General features: G+C 44.9%; 1 protein-coding gene across 1 annotated transcript; it reads right to left on the bottom strand.

Moving 5' to 3' along the window:
• Positions 1 to 5,334: 5,334 nt before the first annotated feature.
• On the bottom strand, positions 5,335 to 12,777 carry LOC137346014 (probable G-protein coupled receptor 139; the record flags this gene model as incomplete). Its single annotated transcript, XM_068009315.1, has 2 exons — positions 12,711 to 12,777; positions 5,335 to 6,167 (listed from the first exon to the last, which is right to left on the bottom strand). Coding segments are annotated over exons 1-2 (900 nt in total), but the record flags the coding sequence as incomplete, so codon positions are not given.
• Positions 12,778 to 15,359: the final 2,582 nt, after the last annotated feature.

Below are 15,359 nucleotides of genomic sequence, written 5' to 3'. Positions count from 1 at the left end.
TGTATATTATTTCCCAGAATGCAGTAAAAAGACTGGTTAGAAAGCATGCTATGACTGTACTCACAATGAAAACATGTAACTAATATTTCCAAGGTAATTTACATGTGAAAAAAGTTTTCCTTCACACCAGTATGTCTTTAATAAAAAATATAGCCATTGACAAGAAGTGTTGAATCCAAAAGTAAGGAGGTTATGCTACAGTTATACAAGGTATTGGTGAGACCACATCTGGAGGACAGTGGTTCCTTATTTAAGGAAAGATGTGAATGTATTGGAAGCAGTTCAGAGAAGGTTTACTGGACTAATACCTGGAATGGGTGCCTTCTCTTACGAGGAAAGGTCGGACATGCTAGACTTGCATCCTCTGGAGTTTAGAAGAATAAGAGGCAACTTGATTGAAACATATAAGATCCTGAGGGGTTTTGACAGGGTGGATGTGGAAAGGATATTTACACTTGTTGGAGGATCTAGAACGAGGTGTCACTGTTTTTGAAAATGAGGGGTCACCCATTTAAGACAGAGATGAGGAGAATTTTTTCTCTCTCAGAGGGTCATGAGTCTTTGGAATTCTCTTTCTCAGAAGGCAATGGAAACAGAGTCTAATTTTTTTTTCAGGCAGAGGTAGATAGATTCTTGATAAGCAAGGGGGTGGAAGGTTATCGGGCTTAGGTGGGAATGTGGAGTTGAGGTTGCAATCAGATCAGCCATGATCTTGCTGAATGGTGGAGTGGGCTCGAGGGGCCAAGTGGCCGACTCCTGCTCCTAATTTATATGTTCGCATGTATGTGTGTTCGTACGTTATGAGAAGAACAAATATTTCTTCTTCCTTCCTACATACTGTCAATTAACCTATCTGGCTTCTTTCTCTTTCTGTCTGGGTATCTACTTCCATTTGCATTAGCTTGACTCTGCTCTCCCAACATCTCAGACTGTGTCAATACTTAACTTTGACTTTGAGTACCAACTCCACTTAATGGTTGGGACCATTGTTTGATTTGTTTTTAACTTTGCCTCAGTTTGCTCTACTTGTGGATTCTGTGATAGCGGCAAATTTTCAGTTTCTGACTTTCACTTGAGACTGTAGGAATTTGGACAACAGGAGGTTTCTCATGCTCTCCCTTTGTCAGATTTCCTCTTTCAAGCGAATGATCTACATGACACTGATGGAGTGTCTCGCCAATCTTCACTAGATATGTGAATGCACCTAGTCTTTTTACAATAACTCCAAACACAGACTTCTCCTTATCACCTTGATGGTTTTTCACGATGACTTTCTGAGCAGCACTGAACTCTCTAAGTTTCCTGCCTCTTGTATCATGACTCATCTTCACTCTGTCTTGCTTTTTTCTTACTTTGCTATTGACGTCTGGCTTAAGCAAACTAAGCCTTGTCCTAGGAGTGCGTTTCAACACTAACTCATAAGGCGAGTAATCTGTTGTCGGCTGCAGGCTTGTTCTGTAAGAGAACAGAAAATTGTCTAGCTTGTGTCAAAGAGAAACATGGAAAGTACTGCCTCGCTTGTCAACTAGCAAATACTTCTGCAAAGACCTCTTCAATTTGAACACTTCTTTCTGCAGCACCATTCGATGCTGGGTGATATGGTGGTATTAGAGTGTGTTTGATTCCATTCTTACTCAGAAATATTTCAAACTCTTCTGACATAAACTGTGGATCATTATCTGACACCAACACCTCTGGCAACCCGTAAATTGCAAACCAACTTCGCAAAACCTCAATAGTTCTGTCACTTGTGGTATTGGAGATGAACTCAACATTTATCCACTTGCTATAGCTATCGACCAAAACAAAATAATCTTTCCCTTCCACTTCAAAGAAATCGACATGTACTCGTTCCCACGGTTTTCTTGTGTTTGACCATGGAATGAAAGGAACCTTGTTTGGATCATTTCTCATTCTGAGACACACTTCACAACTTTTCACCAACTCTTCAATATCTCTATCTACCTTTGGAGACTAAAAATAGCTTCTTGCTACTGTTTTCATACGGACTATCCCTGTGTGCTCTTGATGAAGTTCCTCTAACAATCTCTCTCTAAACCTTGTGGAATAATGACTCTTAAACCCCATAGGAGACAGCCTTGATCTACACTCAGTTCATTTCTATGTGAAATACTCCTGCAATTTCTCATCATCACACTCTTTCGACCAGCCATTCATGACATTATTGAGCACATTACTGAGCACAACATCCTTGTGAGGTTCTTCACTAATTTTTCAGGTTTTAATTTAAATTTTGTTTCATTTCCCTGTTTTAACAAATTTATTTATTCAAACTACACATAATGGGGTCCTGGAGAATAAAAGCCCCCACAACAAACAAAAAAGAGATACATAGTCAAGCTCCCTGTTCACTTTGTTGACAAACACAGTGAGGAGGGATGGACAGAGAGAGGGAGGAGTGGAGAGAGAGGAAATGGCAAAAGAGGGAGGGAATGGGAGGGGGAGAAAGAGTGCGTAGGACAGGGATTAGGACAGGGAGATGTTGAGGGAGGGTGGTAAGTGAGGGTAAGAGATGGATTGGGTAGTGTGGGATTAAGTAGAGGGTTAGATGGAGGGGGGGCAAGGACTGGGTGAGGGGGATGTAGGGAGTGAGGGAGTCGAGAGAAAGAGGGGATATGGGTGGGAAAGGGGAGAGGGATGGGGAGACAGGGAGAGGGTGCAGGTCGGAGAGAGGCAGGGGGTGAGAGAAAGTGTTGGGAGGGGGAGAGAGGCAAATAGAAAGAAAGAGGGTGACTGAAAGACCAAATGAGAGTGTAAGTGAGAGAGGGAGGGGGAGGGGGAGAGAGGGACAGAGAGGACTGAGAGGGAGGTGTGAAAGAGAAGGAGTGGGGAAAGAGAGATTTAGATTAAGAGACAGAATGAAATAGAAAGTGAGAGCAAAAGACAGACAAAGCAAGAGATGACGAGAGAGACAGAGAGAGAGAAAGCAAGAGACTGAAAGAGAATGTGAGAGCAAGAGACAGAAAGAGAGAGAGAGAGAGAAACAGACAGAGGCAAAGACAATGAAAGAGAGAGAAAAAGACACACACCGAGTATCACCATGCAAGAGAGGCAGAGAAAGTGACAGGTTATCTTTATATAACTCCTTTCCATGGATAAAACATCACAAGGTGCTTTATGGAACAATTATAATACAAAATTTCACCCAAAGCCACATAAAGTGACATTAGGATGAACAAATGAGGTTTAAAGGCTGTCTTTAAGAAGACAGAGAGAGAGAGAGAGAGAGATGGAGAGGTTTACGGAGGGAGTTCCAGAGCTTAAGGCCCAGGCAGCTGAATGACAGGTCTAATAATGGTGGAGTGATTAAAATCAGGGAAGATTAACAAGACAGAATCAGAGGAGCGCTGAGATCTTGTAGGTTTCAAGGTCTTTATGAGATTACAGATATAGGAGGGGCATAGGGACTGGACGAGGTTACAGAGATAGGGAGGGGCATAGGGGCTGGACGAGGTTACAGAGATAGGGAGGGGCATAGGGGCTGGATGAGGTTACAGAGACAGGGAGGGGCATAGGGGCTGGATGAGGTTACAGAGACAGGGAGGGTCATAGGGGCTGGATGAGGTTACAGAGACGGGGGATGTGCAGGGGATGGAAGAAGTTACAGTGATGGGGGCGAGTGTAGGGCTGGAAGAGGTTACAGAGATAGGGAGGGCTGTAGGTGCTGGAGGATGTTACAGAGAGAGGCAGAGGTGTAGGACTGGAGGAGGTTGCAATGATAGGGGGGTTTACAGGGGATGTGTTTTCAGATGATGTGGCTCAGAGACAGCATGGAGATGAGAAATAGGAGGGGGCAAGGATAGATCCTTGGGGCGGCACAGTGGTGCAGTGGTTAGCACTGCAGCCTCACAGCTCCAGCGACCCGGGTTCAATTCTGGGTACTGCCTGTGTGGAGTTTGCAAGTTCTCCCTGTGTCTGCGTGGGTTTCCTCCGGGTGCTCCGGTTTCCTCCCACAGCCAAAAGACTTGCAGGTTGATAGGTAAATTGGCCATTATAAATTGCCCCTAGTATAGGTAGGTGGGAGGGAAATATAGGGACAGGTGGGGATGTGGCAGGAATATGGGATTAGTGTAGGATTAGTATAAATGGGTGGTTAATGGTCGGCACAGACTCGGTGGGCCAAAGAGCCTGTTTCAGTGCTGTATCTCCAAATCAAAAATCAAAAATCCTTGGGGGACACCAGAGGTAACAGTGTGGGAGCAGGAAGAGAATCCGTTGCAAGTGATTCGCTGACTATGATTAGATAGATAAGCATGGAACCAGGTGAGAGCAGTCCCACCCAGCTGGACGACAGTGCAGAGGTGTTGGAGGAGGATGGTGTGGTTAACCGTGTCAAAGGCTGCAGACAGGTCGAGAAGGACGAGGAGGGAAAGTTTACTTTTGTCACAGTGACATAGGATGTCATTTGTGACTTTGAAAAGAACTGTTTCAGTACAGTGACAGGGGCAGAAACCTGATTGGAGGATTCAAACATGGTGTTCCAGGAAAGATGGTCATGGATTTGGGAGGTGACAACACATTCAAGGACTTTGGAGAGGAAAGGGAGTTTGGAGATGGGGCGTTCGTTTGCAAAGACAGAGCGGGTCAAGGGTTGTTTTTTGGGGAGAAGGGTGATAACTAGAGATTTGAAAGGGAGAGGGACAGAACCTGATGAGAGGGAACCGTTAACAATATCAGCTAACATGGGAACCAGGAAGGGACTCGGCCCCGTCCATCCGAGCACCGCGAAGCTGAGGCCCTGGGGCTGCTGGCTGCTGTGCTGAGACTGACCCCGCTCCCTCGTCCCGGGTTCTAACTCCCTATCCTAGTCCCTCGGTTGGGTTTGTCCTCACACAAACCTCCAACACACAACACCGTCTGAATCGGAGAGAGAGGGAGAAGGAAAGACGGCAGTGACCAGTTGGGGGGAATGGAAGGGAGTCGGACTCAATAAAGTGTCTCCAGAAAAAAATCAATTCACCGGAGAAGATTTCCAGCATCTGCAGCATTTGCCTTTTATAAGAAAATTGTTGTTTTCTGAGCAGATGTGAAGAGCTGAGAATCGAACCAGTGAAGGTGGAGGAGAGACTGTGGTTGCTGTTCTCCTCCTGTCCTGCAGGGGGTGGTGTTAGTCTCTTCCAGCCCCCACTCCCACCACTGGGGGTATTTTCACATCCCCGGTGATTCCTGCTGTCATTCAGTTGATGGAAGTCTGGGGATAAATATTCCATTCATGGACTGGAAACACTGGGACCTACCTCTGGGCTGCTCTCAGTTGTTTTGTTTCTTCATTAATTGAATAATTGATGTAACCGGATATTTTACCACGTTCTTGACCTGCTCTCTGAACTTGGATTGAGTTGCCCCATAAATAAATGTGTTTGTGCAGCAACTTAAATTCATCAGCATAAATCCAACTTCTTGAAACATGTAAAGAGAATCATCATCAAAGTGATCAGCGATGTTAAAGTAATGTACAACATACACCAACCACAGAAGTATGAAGTTGCCGGATATGGTGAAGAGTAAAATCACAGACTTCCTTCTGCTCTCCATCTCTGGGTCACTGTGATTCTCTCCCTTGCTCTGACCCCTCAGTCCCTTACGGACTCGACTGGCCACTAAAATGTGTCTGACTGTCAGAGCGTTGAGAAACAGGATTAAAGCGAATGGGAGCAATGGGGTTAAAACCGTATCAAACCTGTCATATCCCACCCATCCGGGATCAGTAAAATAGCTTGGCTTTGCATAACAGAACCACGGTACATTGTCGATTATCTCTCTAGGTTCATACACAAAGTAGATGGGGATGTTTTTAAAACAGAGCAGAATGCAGGTTGTTGCTGGAACCACAGTCGCAGTTTTCTTGGTGCAATATTTTGTTTTCAGCTTCTGGCAACAAATGGCCACAAATCGATCAAAGGTGAAAGTGACGGTGAACCAGACAGAACAGTCTCCAGCTGCACGAATCAGTATAGCGTTAACACTACACACAGGGGTGATGTACAGGAAAGATCCTGGGAAATAATAATAATTGATCCTGAACAGGATGACCAAAGTGATAATGAGCAGTAGATCCGCCGTTGCCATGGCCACCAGGTAGCGAGTGGTGCAGGTGGAGAGGCCGCACTTTCCCCGGGACAGGATCACAATCGCCAGTAAATTAACTGTAAGAGAGAGAAGGGAAAAGAGACTGGAAATTACTGATCAAACATTCTCCGTGTCTGACCCAGACAGTAAGGGCAGGATTTTAGCACCAAAAACAGGGGGGTTGGGGGCAGGTCAGAGATTAAAATTTAAAAATCTCAACGCTGACCACATCCAACCTCTACTTTGAGGTTTATTGGTGTCGGGAAAGGTGCCAGATAGCCAATCATTCCCAGGAGGTGGGTTGGTAATTTAAATATTTCAATGAGGCTTGAAGTCTCTAATTTAATCTGTTTTACAGGTTTAACTCTGTCCAGCCGGGTTTCCCCGTTACACCCCATGCCACATATAAAGAAATTCCCGCCCCCGTGATCGGACTCTCCTCCTTGGATGGGACGTCTTATGGGCTTGGACCCATCTCCTGGGGTCAGACAACTCTACTGGGTTCAGATGTCCTGTAAAATTAGGTTCCCCCATTGTGTCTTGGATCAGACACTCCCCCCGGCTGCACTCCGTAACTGGACTGCGACCAATCTCCAGGATAGGAGACTCCTCCCCAGGGTTGGAGATCGACAGACCAGCGATCAGAGATGTCACCACTGTCTCCCCTTCTGGAGATGGTCATTGGACACCCACCCGATATCAAGCATCTCCCCCAAAACACCGGGGTCAGCATTTGGACCGCCCTGGTCCTGAGGCCTGCTCCAGAGTCCACCCTGCCCGATTGGAAGCCAAGCCTGTCAATCAGGCTGACTTCAGGGCGGGGAACCTGTCGAGGATAAAAGAGGCAGTCTGTGGAGTTAAAACTCTGAAACTTCGCTCCGCAGCGATGTCACTCACCCCTGTTAATATCCAGGCCTAAATATTGGTGTAAAAACAAAATACTGAAACTGCTGTAAATCTGATAAAAATAGGAGAATGTTGAAAACACTCAGCAGGTCAGGCAGCATCTGTGGAGAGAGAAACAGAGTTAATGTTTCAGGCTGATAGGCTTTCATCAGAACTGGAAGATATTAGAGATTAACAGTTTTCAAGCAATCATGTTGACAGTGACAAGTGGGATATAGGGGGAGGAAAGAACAAAAGGGAAGGTCTGTGATCGGGTGGAGGGCAGGAGTGATTCAATGATAAAAGGGATGATGGTCCAAGGTGAATGGGACAATTAAAGAAACAGAGGATGGGTCCAGAGGAGGTATAAATGGTTACAGCAGAATAACAGAGGGAGAGGGGAGCATGGAAAATCTGGCAAAGAGGAGAAGGCTCCAGTGGCCCGGAAAAGTGATGGAGAATGGTGGGTAGACCCCAGTGATGTGGATCAGCCTGCCAGCTGTGTACCAATAGGGAATCCTCACTCCAAGCACCAGCCCACACTCCCTCCACTCCCAGTGACTCTGGTGTAGCCATCCTCCATTACCAGCACAGGCCGTCCCAGAAAGTAGGAGCAATGGTTATAATCTGAAGTTTTTAATTCATTTTTGAGTCTGACAAGCAATAAAATGCAGTATCTGAAAATACAGTACTGTTCCTCATTAAACTTCAGTGAAGTGTGTAGGAGGTCGGAGATAGAGAGGTCAGAGTGGGAGTGGGATGCAGAATTAAAATGACAAGTGACCAGAAGCTCAGGGTCACATTTGCAGACTGAACAGAAGAGTTCAGCAAAGCAATCACTCAATCTGTGTTTGCTCCTCTCCCAATGTCCAGGAGATTCCATCGTGAGCAGTGAATACTGTTAATAAATTGAAAGAAGTCCAAGTAAATCACTGTTTCACCTGGAAGGAGTGTTTGGGGCCTTGGACAGTGGGAATGGAGGAGGTAAAAGGGCAGGTGTTACATCTCCTGTGCTTGCACAGGAAGGTGCCTGGGGAAGAGGAGCTGACGTTGGGGGTGATTGAGGAGTGGATCAGGGTGTCACAATGAGTGGGGGGAAGGGAGGGGAGCAGAATATATGTTTGGTGTTGGACTTAGCTGGATGTGGCAGAAATGTTGGAGGATGATGTGTTGAATGTGGAGGCTGGTGGGGTGGAAGTTGAGGACAAGGGGAACCTTATCATGGTTCTGGCAGGGAGGGAAGGTGTGAAGGCAGTAACGTGGGAAATGGGATGGACACGGTCGAGGACCCTGTTAATCACAGTGGAGGGGAATCCTCGGCTGAGGAATAATGAAGACATTTCAGAAGCACTGGTGTGGAAGGTAGCATCATCAGAACAGATGGAACGGAGGTGGAGAAACTGGGAGAATGGAACAGAGTCTTTCCAGGAAGCCAGGTGGGAGGAAGTATAATCAAGGTAGCTGTGGGAGTTGGTGGGATTATAGTGGATAATGGTGGACAACCAATCCGCTGAAATGGAAGTAGAGAAGTCGAGGAAGGGAAGGGAAGTGTCAGAAACGGACCATGTGAAGATGAGAAAGGGGTGGAAACTCGAGGCGCAGTTGATGTAATTTTCAAATTCAAGGTGAAAGAAGGAAATGACACCAGCACAGTCATTAAAGTATTGGAAAAATATGTGAATGAGGGGAGCTAAGTAGGATTGGAACAAAGAATGGTCCACATACCCTACACAAAGGCAGCATAGCTAGGACCCATACAGCTCCCATAGTGACAACATTCGCGTGTGGAATATCCCAATGTTTACACCCGAGGTCCACACACCTATACTTTACAACAGGGTCCCTGCACAGGCATCAGGATCAGGAACATGTGAGGGTTTTCATTCCCAGACCAGAGCCAGTGAGGAAGAGAGGAGTTCCAGCGGGAATGGCGAGTGAATGAAACAAAATGAATCAATTCCAAATGGGCCCCTCGGAATGTCCCAGCAGGAGATGGTGGAGGGAAACTGGCCAGGAAATGGCCTCATGGTGTCTGTCAGGCAAGATCCAAACCACTGTGAGTTTAAGGAGAGCTGGGGTTTACTGGACTTTGGATCAAAGAGGGACAGACTGACATGGACAGAAATGTAAATGGAATTCTGCAGCACAGCTCCGAGCTCAGAAGGAAGGAAGTCTCGTGTGTTGTGGGACAGTCGGGCCAGAATGACCCAGTGGATGAGGATTCAGAGCCTGAAGAAGGGAGTGAGATCTCTGAGGGGAGGAACTAAACTGTCAAATAATAGTGAACAAATTCAATGAAAAACTTCAAGACATTTAAGGTCGAAAATGGGGAGATATTTGATTAAGTAATCAGAGAGAGAGCAAACTCTCTGGTCCAGATGGATTGCATCCACAAATATTAAAAAAGAAAGGTAGAGATAGCAGAGGCACGATTATCTGTTCATTAATAATCATCATGTTACAATCGAGGTGGGAGAAGTGCACTGTCATTTCTAGTTCCACTTCTCCACAGGCTGCAAGATATATGTTTTTTTAAATGCTTACCCAGTTAACCATGTGGTTAAGAATATGCTGTACTCTTTATCCCAGAATAAAATTCACCAACCAGGTTTCTTTAACAAACAACCGAATTATCAGTTTATTATAAAACGAGACATAACCAGTAACAAAGCAAAGCATTAATACACAGACTGAGATATAAAAGTTTCCTTTTTGTATTCCCCACACACAAACTCACAGACACACATGAAAAAAATGCAGAAACTCTCTCTGCAAAGGTCTGTTATTTTAAAAAAAAAAGAAAGAAAAGGGAATACTTTGTCCAAATATTTGCTAATTCTTGAAGAAAAAAGAGAAGATATATTAAGAGGTCAGTTGTCCCTTTTCATTTTGACATCCCAAAAATGGCTGTCACTGGGAACTTCCTAAACAGGTTCTCTTCAGGTGACATTGAGGATTGGTTTGGCTGGTTTTCCAGGAGAAATGCAGCATCACTTTCTCTATTTCTTCCACTTGATTCTGAGGAAGTTCTCAAAGAGATGAAAGAGGGTGAGCTGATGGTGGTTGCTCTCTTGGCTGGTTTTCTCCAACTCTCGACAAAACAGTTCACACCCCAACACACTGTCCAAAGTGAAACCAAAAACAATATCTCAAGAGTCACGCCTCCTAACCCCTATAAATCTTGACCTGTCACTTCTCTTCCCCAGGTTCCCAAGGTTTCTTTAGGTTATTGCTTAAAACACATGACTTCCAGCAAGGTTGTTTTTAAACAACATCTCACTGTCCTTTCAATGAACTGTCAACAACAAAGCAAAGTCCAGCTTCGAAGAAATATTCAGCTTCAAATGAATCCATCCCCACAATTTAAATATAAGTCCTCCAAAACATACAGAAGCTCTTTCACAAAAATCAGAACATAGAACAAGTCCAAAAAACTACAGACCAGTTAGCATCATGGCAATGTTAGGAAAGATCATGGAATCCTTAGTCAAAGATGTAAGAGAAAAACATCTGGAAAAACATAATGCAATAATATAGTAGTCAGCACATATTCCAAAAGAAAGGTCACACTTGACCAATCATATTAAATTATTTGAATGATATCAGAAAGAGTGGATAAGACTAATACAGATGATATTCTGTGATATCATATACATTGGTTTTCCAATGATCTTTGGGAAGGGACCACACAGTAGGTGTTTCTCTTGCAGCAACTCAATAGGAAACTGAGCAATCGATAGATTTCACTTTAGACGCTTATAACCAAACATCTTCAAGTAACAGGAAATGACTTCCTGTTTGCCACATATTACATTCGTTAAACTCAGAGACAGCACCATGGAGTGGAGATTGTAACAACCGCATGGTGAGATTTGGGTTCAACTGTTCAACTGCCAGCTGACTGCAGCAAATGTGTTTTGTTGGATTTAACCTCTCGGTGTTTTATTTGTCAAATACACAGACAGCGACAGGCTTTCTTGCAGGTTTAAAACAGAAAACCAATCATTTATTGATCAATATGCCTTATCCCGAAATTATTGTAACCACATGCCTCATGCAGAGACAGATAGAGAGGAAAATGGGATTAGCATTTATAAGTGTGTAAGGGGGGGCAGGGGGAGAGGGGGCGTTGCGGGTGGGAAGGTGTGTAGTGGGGGTTGTCTCGGTAAACCCGCTGAATTTACTTGAAACTCAAGTTCTCATTGGTTGTAAGCCTGAGCCTTGGTTGAAAGTTCAGTTGAAGACAGTGGAAAATCTCTAATTAGCTGCAGTGCTACGACCAGGTGAGAAAGGTGTCTAGGGGTCATTTACTGTCTTCACATGGTCTTATAGTAGCAGGGTTTAATTTTTAAACACAGTGTGTTTTGAGCTCCCCCTTGGTGAATCCCTGTTCACCACTTTCCAATTATAAGGCAAAGAAATGAGCACAAACAGACCTTCTTGGGTTTTACATGTCTGTTTGTGTATTCAGCCATCTTAGCAGTTAACCTGGAATGTTAGCCTTTCCACCTTCAATGTCTGGTAATCAAAAGTCCATTGTAGATTAAATTGGAGCAGGGAATAGCCCCTTTGTTCTTTAAAGTACTGTTTGTGGATATGTTAATGACTCTCTCCAGCCAAAGTTTCCAATTGTTTTTTTTAAAGCAAGTTCTATCTTCACCATCAGCAGTTTAAAATCAATGTTCATGTGATGAAATTAATTTTCCTCATTCTTGGCAGCTGGGGAACTTGCCTGACAGCTGTATAAAGGGTAGGTGTGGAATTCTACAGCAGGGCGCATGCCTTCTGGTTTGCGCGATATCAAGCCTCTTGGATGCTGCTTTCTGGTTGTCTCTCTTTCTTTCTCTCTCACTCTCTTGGTTGACTTTTCAGGTAAAGATGTGTTACAGCTTGCTTCCTGTTAGGAGTTGTTTTGGACTGTCCCCTGTGATGATCGCATAGTGGCCCAGGATGTGACTACTTCACACCTTCGTTATTTCAGAAGAGCCCATTCAATTCTACAATATTTTAGGATGAGTATAGGGTGGGTGCAATTGACACCTCTTGCTTTGAAGAGTTTACTTTGTCCCTGTCAGGCTGTTTAAATAGACAAAGAGCAAGTCCTTTTCCTTTACCAGCCATTTTGGAGCACACTGTTCACTGTTTAATAGAAAGTTCAATTTTTAAAAGACAAAGTCAGTTTTTATAACTCTTCAGTTTTTGCCTGAAGTCTTTCAGCGTCGCATTTCTTGAATGTGTGACAAGATGCTGGTCATGTAAAAATGTAAATTGACTGGAGGAAACTCATTGTTTCTATTACCAATGACCCAGACTCAGTACAATTCTATAGTGACAGATACTCCCAGTAATACATGGTCACTGGGATCAGGTGTTCCACCCCAGTTAGTGACCCACACTCATTTTGATTTCACATTGACTGATGCTCCCACAAATACCTTCACTCAGAGAGTTGCCTTCACTGAGGTCTAATTCAGCATTACACAATATTCCACTAAATACAATAACTTGATAATTTAGAGAGCCTGTCAGTTACAAACAGATTTATTATCAGCTGAGACAATGGAATAAAACTGCAGAGATAATTCATGAAATTTGACGGAAGGAAATGATATCACTGATCAGGTGTCTGTGTAAAGGTAACCATTGATCAGTATTTAACATTATCAGTCACAGAGTAAAACCAGAGACCAGCTCACACACAGATTTACACAACTGCAATGGTTATAGTCACTTACCAGGAACACCAATGACAGCAAGTATTGGATAATATATTTTCAAGATACTGTCAATTGGTCGATGCATTTTCTGTGTGAAGTGATGTGTCCCTTGGTGCTACAGACAATCTCTCTGTATTAAACTCTGAGGTGACACATTGCCAGAGCCTGTAATTTATACCCTGTGGGATCTCCCCGGGGATATTGAGGTTGCAACATTGTTAAACTTTTTATTTTAAATTGAACAAACAGATTTTGACATCGAGTTCAGTCTGTGTTGTGATAGAATACATTTATTTCTGAGATTGAATTGGAAAACTCCAAAGACTGGACAATTCTGATCACATTAATTAACTAATGAAAATTTGAAGCTGTATTCTCCCAGCAATGAGGTTGTTCTTTCAAACACCATCAGTCCCATCTCTAGATCTCATGTTGTTTCAGTGATGTCCTTCACTCGACTGTGGTTCGGGTGGTGAAGAGCAGATTGTGGCCATCGTCCATCTGGGCCTTGAGCTGCAGGCTCTCATTGTAAAGCATGGAGAACTGGGACTGCAGGCAGTGAAACTCTGGGGAGTCCTTCACCATCTCACTGGCAAGAGTCTTCAGCTATTCCTGGGGAGGGGAGAGTGGGAAAGAGACACAAGACAAGGACAAGGTTAACCAGGGAGAGAGATTCACTGGCCCACACCATGTCTGACCAATCAGAGTAAACATAGGAACAGGAGGAGGCCATTCAGTTCCTTGAGCCTGTTACACAGGAACAGGAGAAGGCCATTCAGCCCCTCTATCCTGTTACACATTGTGAGGACATCCTTTAGAACACAATTAAATGATTCCTCATGATACTGGCTCGAGTGTGTTGTCCAAATGCAAGTTTATGACTCAGACACCAATACTAATAACACGATCAACACTAATAAATATTATGGTTAGACAATAGAATCATCCAACCTATTTATTGCAAGAGCAAGGTGATAAAATTTGGAGATGTTGTCCCTCCAGCTGTTCAGAGTGTTCTCATGCATGAACATATGTATATATGAACATATGAATTAAGAGTAGAAGCAGGCCATTTGGCCCCTGTAGCTGCTCCGCCTTTCAATAAGATCATGGATGATCTGCTTGTGTCCTGAATTCCACTGTCCCATCTGCCCCGATAACCTTTGAATTCCTTGCCTAACAAGAATCTATCTACCCCCACCTTAAAAATATTCAATGACCCTGCCTCCATCACCTTCTGAGGCAGAGTTCCAATGTCGCCCAACCCTCTGAGAGAAAAAGCTTTTCCTCATCTCTGTCCTAAAAGGGTGACCTCTAATTTTCACACAGTGCCCCCTAGTTCTGGACGCCCCTACAAGAGAAAACATCCTTTCGACATCCACCTTGTGAAGACCATTCAGGATCTTATACACTTCAACCAAGTATCCCCTCATACTTATAAACCCCAGTGAAAACAAGCTGATGTTGTCCCTCCAGCTGTCCTGGGTGTTCTCCCAATGTTGTTGCTCCAGCTGTCCTTTGTGTTCTCCCGATGTTGTCCCTCCAGCTGTCCTGTGTGTTCTCCCAATGTTGTTGCTCCAGCTGTCCTTTGTGTTCTCCCGATGTTGTCCCTCCAGCTGTCCTGGGTGTTCTCCTGATGTTTTCCTTCCAACTGTCCTGTGTGTTCTCCCGATGTTGTCCCTCCAGCTGTCCTGTCTGTTTTCCTGATGTTGTCCTTCCAACTGTCCTGTGTGATCTCCCGATGTTGTCCCTCCAGCTGTCCTGTGTGTTCTCCCAATATTGTTGCTCCAGCTGTCCTGTGTGCTCTCCCAATGTTGTTGCTCCAGCTGTCCTTTCTGTTCTCCCGATGTTGTCCCTCCAGCTGTCCTGTGTGTTCTCCCGATGTTGTCCCTCCAGCTGTCCTTTGTGTTCTCCCGATGTTGTCCCTCCAGCTGTCCTGTGTGTTCTCCTGATGTTGTCCCTCCAGCTGTCCTGTGTGTTCTCCCAATATTGTTGCTCCAGCTGTCCTGTGTGTTCTCCCAATGTTGTCCCTCCAGCTGTCCTGTGTGTTCTCCTGATGTTGTCCCTCCAGCTGTCCTGTGTGTTCTCCCAATGTTGTTGCTCCAGCTGTCCTTTCTGTTCTCCCGATGTTGTCCCTCCAGCTGTCCTGTGTGTTCTCCCGATGTTGTCCCTCCAGCTGTCCTTTGTGTTCTCCCGATGTTGTCCCTCCAGCTGTCCTGTGTGTTCTCCTGATGTTGTCCCTACAGCTGTCCTGTGTGTTCTCCTGAAATTGTCCCTCCAGCTGTCCTGCGTGTTCTCCTCATGTCGTCCCTCCAGCTGTCCTGTGTGTTCTCCCGATGTTGTCCCTCCAAATGTCCTGTGTGTTCTCCCGATGTTGTCCCTCCAGCTGTCCTGTGTGATCTCCCCATGTTGTCCCTCCAGATGTCCTATGTGTTCTCCCGATGTTGCCCACCAGCTGTCCTGTGTCATCTCCCGATGTTGTCCCACCAGCTGTGATGTGTTCTCCTGATGTTGTCCCTCCAGCTGTCCTGTGTGTTCTCCTGATGTTGTCCCTCCTGCTGTCCTGTGTGTTCTCCCGATGTTGCCCACCAGCTGTCCTGTGTGTCCTCCCGATGTTGTCCCTCCTGCTGTCCTGTGTGTTCTCCCAATGTTGTCCCTCCGGCTGTC

This window comes from Heterodontus francisci, chromosome 29, assembly GCF_036365525.1.
Source record: "Heterodontus francisci isolate sHetFra1 chromosome 29, sHetFra1.hap1, whole genome shotgun sequence".
Lineage (NCBI taxonomy): Eukaryota > Metazoa > Chordata > Chondrichthyes > Heterodontiformes > Heterodontidae > Heterodontus > Heterodontus francisci.
This window is presented reverse-complemented; position numbering and strand designations above follow the sequence as displayed.